General features: G+C 47.9%; 1 protein-coding gene across 1 annotated transcript in view; it reads right to left on the reverse strand.

Moving 5' to 3' along the window:
• Nucleotides 1-8,402, reverse strand: part of EVC2 (EvC ciliary complex subunit 2) — a 209,103-nt gene that overhangs the window by 143,244 nt on the left and 57,457 nt on the right. The window contains exons 6-7 of the mRNA XM_006163194.3: nt 6,567-6,682; nt 5,025-5,078 (exon numbers count right to left, since the gene is read on the reverse strand). Of these exons, the coding sequence (XP_006163256.1) occupies nt 5,025-5,078; nt 6,567-6,682 (170 nt within the window). The remainder of the gene's footprint in view (nt 1-5,024; nt 5,079-6,566; nt 6,683-8,402) is intronic.

An 8,402-nucleotide genomic window follows, 5' to 3' on the forward strand; every position in this document is an offset into this window, starting at 1 on the left:
GCAGGAATGAAACCTGGGACTCCCATGTAGCCTCAGCCTGCCAAGCAACAAAAATATCCACCATAGCTGGGCTCTAACTCACCATCTTGTTACCTGCACATGTTTATGGATAGTCTTTTTCCACGGGTCTGACATTTCTTGCATTAACGTAACTCTATAAAATTTTTAAAATTTATTTCATTCTTTTATGAGAGAGCTAGAGAGACAAACACAGAGACATGGGGTCCTCTGACAGGTCCTTGCCATTCTGCAATCCCCCCACCTTGGCCTACTAGTTATCCAGGGATCTCAACCGATGTCTTTTGTGTGGTTCTAGCATCTCACAGTGCACCACAGCTGGGCCCTACTCTATAATATTTCAGATATCTGCTGAGGTAGATTCTCCCACATTACTCTTCCATTTCAAAATCTTCTCTAGTTTCATAAATAAATATTTTCAAGTGAATTTTTAATTTAATCCCCCCAACCCCATTAGAATTCTTTTTGAAAGTGCACTTGAAATGAACTTGGGTACTGTAACCATAGGTTAGGTATATCTCCCTTGATTAGACCTGAGATCCCTGCAGCAGAATACTGCAACCTGTTCTCCCAGTGCCTAGCATGTACCCAGTCCTTTCATGGCGCACGCACTTAATGAGCACAAGAAGCCGAAGGTGAGATCTAGGACCATCTGACACCTGCCCCCTGTGTCCTGCACAGTGCGATGTCTTTTTTTCCTCTCAAAGAAAATGTATTCATCAGAAGAGAAAAAGATAAAAACTTTTTGAGATGAATGGGAAGCAATTTTTTGCAGCCTCAAAAAATTTTCCTTGACTACAAAGTGTCAGTGTCACCCTCAAGCAAGTAACAAGAAATTAGGAAGAGGATGGGTAGTTTCAAGTGTTGCAGAATCCCCACCTGCACGATGGATAACCTCGTCTTTACTCTACGTTTTTTAACTGCTCAATGAAAGTGTCAGCGAAGCTGCTACCCCCATGGGCGAGCTCCTTCCATTCATCACACATTCCTAGTATGATCACATGACCTCTGCAGGTGCCCACCCAGCCCTGTGAGCACTCATGCTATGACTGACAAGGGCCTCCCTCCCCTTATGTGTGTCTCACCCAGGACACCTTGGCTGGTGTCCAATCAACAGTCCTCACCAAGTTAAAAGTTTCCTTCAGCTCTCTGCATGTTTATGCATTCTTAAGTTTATTTATTTACTTCCTTCACATGAAAGAAAGAGAAAGGCACCCTTGAAAGAGTGCTTACACCATGATCCTTTTCCCAGCCCTGCAGCCAGCCAGGATTACAGGATTACATGTGGACACACACACATGTTCAGGCAGACCCAGGACCTGAACTTGGAGCCTTCCTACATGGATTCCCACACTCCAGCAGCATCCATACTCTCTGTGCCACCTGCTGGGCTTAGCTGCATATTTCAAAATACCCCTTCCCCATCTTTAACTAAATCTTACCTTCAGATCCAGCTGGATCTTCCTCTTCCAGGAAGCCTGTCAGTCTACCCAGCCCACAGAGTTCTTTCTTTCTCCCCATCAATACCCATGGCACATACAATCTATAGGTCGAGTCACACACTTGCAAATTCAGTCATAATCATGTTGAATTTTTTATTTTCACTTAATGCCTCAGTGTGAGGGTGAGGATGGAGTCGTGACAGGTGATCTGAATCCCCAGACTCCATGACTCCCTGGAATCTTGCACTGGGCCTGACACACATGGCACCCGCACAGTTCCTGTGGGTATCTGAGCACAAAACCCTAAAAAAGTTATTCATTCACAATTAGCATAGCACACATGGCATCGTTCTGTCGTCTTCATATGGACTAATAATACCACTGTTGGTGACAGCAATGTTCATTGCACACTTACTAAACGCCAGGTGATGTGCTGAGTGCTTTACATGCATTGACTTCTTTACCTCAACGCCCAGCCTATGATGGAGACACTACTGCTATTCTCATTTTACAGCTGGAGAAACTGAGATCCAGAGAGGTATGTGTAGGCCCTGGGTTGCACACGAGCAGTGGAAGGACAGGGATTCAGTGCAGGCCTTCTGGTCCAGGAGCCTGCTGCACCCATGGCACTACAGTGCTGCCACATAAACATGCCTCGTTAGTCTACTCGACTGTGAGGTCCTGGAATGTGGCCCGAGGATACCTGGCCCAGGGCCCAGCGGGGCTGCTGCATTACCAAGCCTTGCACTGAGCACCTGCATCCCAGAGGCCCTAAGCCTGGTTTTCCTGAAGACAGCATGGCGATGAGTGGATGGGGGCAGCCCTGGGAACCAGGATACATCCACAACTCCTCTCCATCCACATGAGTAGGTCTGGAGCGTGGAGGGAGGGCTCAAAATATCCATTAAATGAATGCCCTCGGCCTTCTGTTATACTCATGCCACGAACAGCCACCTTCTTCACTGACAACCATCAGCTCAATCGAGGGAGCTCCACCTATGGGGGGCCACCTACAACATTAGGCACAGTGGGAACACACAGACGAACCAGACCAGGCCTCACCCGTGCAGCGCTCACAGGACAAGGCGAATATTCCTGTGTTCCCGACTCCCTCTAAACCATTGGCTTGCTGAAGGCCGGCCTCCTGTTTTATTTCCATCTTTTCTGTGCAGGACTTGGGCTCACTAGGAGGCAGTGTAGCCCACTGCATAATGGCAGGGCTCTGAAGCCAAACCACCTGGACTCAAATGCTGGTTCAACCACTTACTAGCCATGCAGAAAAGTTCACGTGTCCGGCCCAAGACCGCTACTGTCGATCAGTTATCACAGAACACTTGGTATAGTTTTGTTGTTTTCATGTGTACATAATAATACTGCTGACAACCAGTGATGACGTTTGAGCACCTACAAAACGCCATGCAATATGCTGAGTGCTTTGTATGTGTTGATTAATTTACCTCGATGCCCACCTGATGATGTAGACGCTATCCTTATTCCTATTTTACATTTGAGGAAACAGGTCCAGAGAGGTCCGTCACAGGCCCTAGGTCACATACAATCAGTGGGAGGACAGGGTGCTGACCAGAGAGGTCCGTCACAGGCCCTAGGTCACATACAATCAGTGGGCGGACAGGGTGCTGACCACGTGAGCAGCCTTTAATAAAAACGCTGGGCACAGAGGCCCCAGTGAGTTGCCCTAGTAGACAACATTCTACATGTTCTGTCCTAACTCACTGCCAGGGGAATTAAGTGCACCCTGGGTGACTTCACTGGGAAAGAACTCTTGGAAGTGTGCAGTGGTTTTCTCCACACTTGGCCCCATGCATCTTTCCCCTGTGCTGATTTCACTTTGCACCCTTCACTGTAATGAAATCACAGTTGTGGGTACAACTACACATAAGTCCTGCAAGTCACCGTAGAGAATCATCAAACCAGGGTGTGATCTTCGGGACTCCAGACACACCAGCGTGTGACCTTGGGCCATCTACTTAACTTTAGTGTGCCCTGGTTCACATCTATGAAATGAGAGTGATTTAAAAATAGAATCTAAGGCCGGCCTCGTGGCCTAATGGTTAAAGGGAGTCAAATCCCACCTAGCCCACTGGTTTGATCCCAGCTCTGGTGGTTTGAAAAACACACTGGGCACGTATGTATGCATGCCCAAGTCCCTACAAGATGGAAAAATGGAGAAGAGATTGTGGCATGACCATGCCCCTTTAATGGATGCTTTCTCCCTCTCCCTCCTTCCTTCTCTGACTGTCTCTGACAAGTACATGTACCCTCTGGCAAAATTAGAAAACAGGATAAAAACAGAACCTATCTCACAATATTGTGGTGAAGACCACATGATTTAGCATCTGTAAATTGCTTAGAATGCCTGGCACTCAGGAGCTGCTTAAGAAATGTGAAGTGGCAGGACTAGCAGATGGCATACTGGTTACATCATTGGACTTCCATATGGTCAGCCACAGTTCGAGTCCCAGACCCGGCTGCTTAAGACTCACGCCAGGCACGTGTGAGTGCAAGCCCAAAATCCCGAAAGGATAATGGAGGAGAAGAGATTGTGGTATGGCCATCCCCTTGGGAAGTGATTTCTCACTTCCTGTCCCTCTGTCTCTCTCTGTCTGTCCGGCAAGCACATGTACCCAATAGCAAAAATCTCTCTAAAACAAAAAAAAAGTGAAGTGGGGCCAGATAGTGGTATATCAGTTAAACAACACTCTGAGAGGCAGACCCACATGGGAAGGTTCCAGGTTCACATCTGGAGACCTGTGTGAACGTGCTCATATGCACATGCTCCAAATCCAGGGAGGCTGAGGCTGGGGGTGGACTGCAGCATGAAGCCCCACTGAGGTGACATCTTATTTTCATGCAATAAATAAGTAAAGAGAATGTGAAGTATTGTATTGTTACATAGTAACTTACCACAGGAGAGATGCAGGCATGAGTGAATGTGTGAGCTCTGAGTGAGCAAATTGATTTACAAAACAGGAGAGTATTAATGGTGAAGAGGAGAAGCAGGATACCTGCCCACCAATGGCAACATTCTGCTAAGATCTAGAAGAAACCCTTCACCAACCCCTGGACCTGGCAGTGAACGCTAGGGGTGGGTAGGAACTCGATAAACAGCATCTCAGTTGGGCAGGTAGAGCCTCAGCCGGTCCAGGAAGTGGCCAGTTTGTCTTGTCCAGATGGAAGGGTCACCTGGGGAAACTAGCCACACAGCCTCAGGCCACACCAGGGGAACCTGGGAGAGTGCATAGTCCCTGCATCAACAGGTGTCTAAGGTACCCAGGCCTGTGGCTGGCCCTCCTCTTGGCTCTGAGAACAAGCAATGGATCAGTGCATGACAGGCATCAAAAAACACACAGGCAGGGGCCAGCAGGTGGCATGGTGGTTAAGGCGCTAGACTCCCATATGGCCGAATGGCTGATTGCAATTCAAGTCTGGAACTCAGCAGCTTGAAAATTATGCCAGGCACATGTGTGTGCATGCAAAAATAAAATAAAATAAAACAAAACCAAAAGGTGGAGTTGGGTGTTCAGGTCATACATGATCTCTTACCATTACTTTTTCTTCTGTTGTTATGGTAAAAAGGGCTTTCAGCTGTGTTCTGTTCTAGAAAAAGAAAAACAAAACAAACAAACAGAAAAACACTTTGGTCAACCACTTTTGAAGCCTGAGGCATGGGGTAACATTTGGTGTTATTTCCAACCCAGGATCCCTGGAACTACACCTGGCCCCTGACTGTTGAGCGAGCTGGAGCTTGCAAGTCCTAAAGTCCCTCAAGAGGAAATGGTCTGTGGGTTTATGACCTCTCCTCCTCTACTGGAGGCTTATGTGAAATCCAGGCACCATCTCCTTGATAGCCCAGAAAGCCGTGGCAGCAGAATGCCCTTGAGGCGAAATGCTGGGACGGGGGTCAGGTTAGCTGGGGTTGAGCGCTAACTCCACAGCTTGCCAGCCCCATGACCCAGGGCAGATCACGGCCAGCCCTGTGACTGGCAGTGTCTGAGCATCTGCTTCCTTCACAGGAGAAAAGTGTATAGACAAATGGGCTCTGACAGACACCACTCACCCCCCATCCCCGACTCTAATGCACTTAAGCCCTAACTCGGCATGAGTTCATTCTTAGTGCCTTCTAATGTTCCCTTCACCTAGGACAGTCCCAGTTGCCCTTTGAGCTGCATTTTCCTATCTCTTGAAAAGGGACTCTCTCTCCAAGGCTGAAGGCAGAATAAAATGAAAAAAGGACCCAGGGGATCATGAGCGTCTTGAGGACAGGACCTCCTCTCCTCCAGCCTGTGCCTGAGGGGGGCAGCATCTGCCCAGGACGGGCCCCTGCCAGCCCTCACTGTGGGAGTGGACTCACCAATCGGCAAGTGGGAAACGGAGACTAGCAGTGAGGATGTTATGGGCTATTACACCCACTATAATTCATGAGGTGAAGTCCTAACTCCCAGGAGTTAGGACTCCAGAATGTATATGTGGAGGAGGGTCTTTAAAGAGGTGTTAAGGTCAAATGAGGTCGCCAGGATCGACTCTAACCCAGTATGCCTGATGTTCTTATAAGGAGGTGATTAGGACACAGAGGGAAAAGCATGAGGGCACACAGGGTCAAGAGGGCAGCCATGAGCCAAGGAGAGAGGCCTCAGAGGAAACCGACCGTGCTGACACCTTGACCTTGGACTTCCAGCCTCCAGAATTGTAAAAAGGTACGTGTTGTGGTTTTGAGCCACCCAGTTTGTGATACTCTGTTGTGCAGCTCTAGGAAAATAATAGTGTCCTGCAGCCCTAGGAAAATAATAGTAACAATAACTACTGGTGAAGTCTTACCATGTGCAAGACAGTGATGAGAAACTGACATCTTTGATTACTTAGCCCTATAATAACCTTGTGTGAGACCCCAAGAGGGGTTAAAAAACTTACGTTAGGTCACACTTGTGTTCATAGCAACATGTGTCAGACTCCAGGGACCATCCCTTACCCTGGTATCACCAAATGCATGAAACAATGAACTGATGGATTTATGTCCTAAATGTCAATGTTGCTAAAACAACTGCATGCCATAGTGCAAGACAGAAATCAAAGTGACAAAGAAAATACCAGTGATAAGCTCTGAAAGGTGAGCTGGGCAGGAAGCATGAGGCTGTCCCCATTCCTGATGTCTCCATCTCTGGTCTGGAGCGAGGCAGTGTAGCTGACCAGGTAGAAGTCCCCAACTGTGCAGAGAGAAGCAAGTTTGAGTAAAGATGGGTCCTTGGCCACACTCCTGCCTGCCCTTGACATTTCCAAGCTTGGCCTAGCATCTTGCTTCAGAAGTTCAAAGGGAGGCCAGCATCTCAGCATCTGCAGCAAGGAAGCCTTTGGATTTCACATACTCGGTGGGGTTGGGAGGTTAAATTTGAGTGGCACATTGGGGAGAGTGAGCTGGACATACTTGGTTTTGGACTCCCACCCTGAAGTTTCCATCTGAGAGTTGGGCCCCTACCTTAAACACGGCTAGCCTCTCCTGCTGCTATGTTATACCTCCTCTGTGCCACTCTGTCCACCCACTGTGAGAGCGAGCTGCCAGCAGAAAGCAGGACCAATCAGCTCCTCCAGGACTCGGGGCCTGCCCAGCATGGTCGGTGGTTGGCAAACTGTGTCTACTCTGCTGGTCATTGTTCTTCCTAAGCTTGCCTTCCAATCTTGCCTTTATCCAAAACAGGTTACATTTTAACCTTGTGCTTCATTTCTCAACTTTTGAGACCTTAAAAAAAATCATAAAAAACAGCATTGATCCTTAGAATCATTGGATATTGTGTTTTAAAAGTCCTCAACATTTTTTTATTTTATTTTTTTATTGCAAGAGGGCCTGTGTGCTCACCAGAGAGGAAAACAAAAGAGAGAGAGAGAGAGAAAGGAGCCAGCAGGTGGTACAGTGGTTAAGGTGCTGGACTCTCAGCGTGGTCAACTGCGGTTCAAGTCCTGGACCCAGTGGCTTGAAACTCATGCCTGGCACGTGTGCATGCATGCCCAAAATTCCAGGAAGAGAATTAAGGCGAAGGGACAGTGGTGTGGCTATCCACTCTTGGGGGTGATTTCTTGCTTTCTGTCTCTCCGACAAGTGCACATGCCCTACAGCAAAAATCTCTAAAATAAAAGAAGGAAAGTACCTCTCCATGAGGTGTGGTCATGCCACGATCCCTTTCCTCCACTTCCTCCATCCTGTCAGGATTAGAGGCACGTACATGAGCCCCGTGTGTTTTTCACGCTGTCAAGGCCAGAATTTGAACTGTAGTTAGCCATGTGGGATTCAGTTCCCCATGCACAGGGCTTATCTCACTGCACTGGGCCGGCCCTCGCTTTACTTTTCTATAAGGATAAAAGCTAAGATAATGAAGATAAGGTGACAAAGAAATAAAAATCAGGAAAATGGTAAAGGAAAAGGCAACCATAGTCAGATCCTCCCCTGGCATAGTCGTTTCATTTCTCCATTTTTTTTTTTTTCTTTTGGAGAGGTTTTTCACTATAGGGCGCATGCGCTCCCCAGACAGACAGAGAGAGACATAGAGACAGAAAGCGAGAAATTACCCCCCAGAGGGGATGATCATGCCGCAATCCCTTCTCCTCCATTCTCCTCTCGGGATCTTGGGCACGCACACACACACGCCCAGCGTGAGTTTTAAGCCACTGGGTCCAGGACGCGAACTGCAGTCGGCTACATGGGAGTCCAGTGACATAGCCATTACGCTAACTGCTGGTTCCCTCATTTCTCCATATTAACCCAGCGGATCCACAAATAGTGGTGTGAAGAGGATTAATTCTGCAATATGAGAGAGAAGAAAATGAGGCCACGAGAGGCTCAGGACCATCTTGTTAGTAAGTAGGAAGCCATTGAACCCTCTCAATCCTGACTTCTTTTCCCTAAATGCATTGGCTCTAGTAGGAGAAGAGCGT

This window comes from Tupaia chinensis, unplaced genomic scaffold (assembly GCF_000334495.1).
Source record: "Tupaia chinensis unplaced genomic scaffold, TupChi_1.0 Scaffold141490_1, whole genome shotgun sequence".
In the NCBI taxonomy this organism is placed as follows: Eukaryota; Metazoa; Chordata; class Mammalia; order Scandentia; family Tupaiidae; genus Tupaia; species Tupaia belangeri.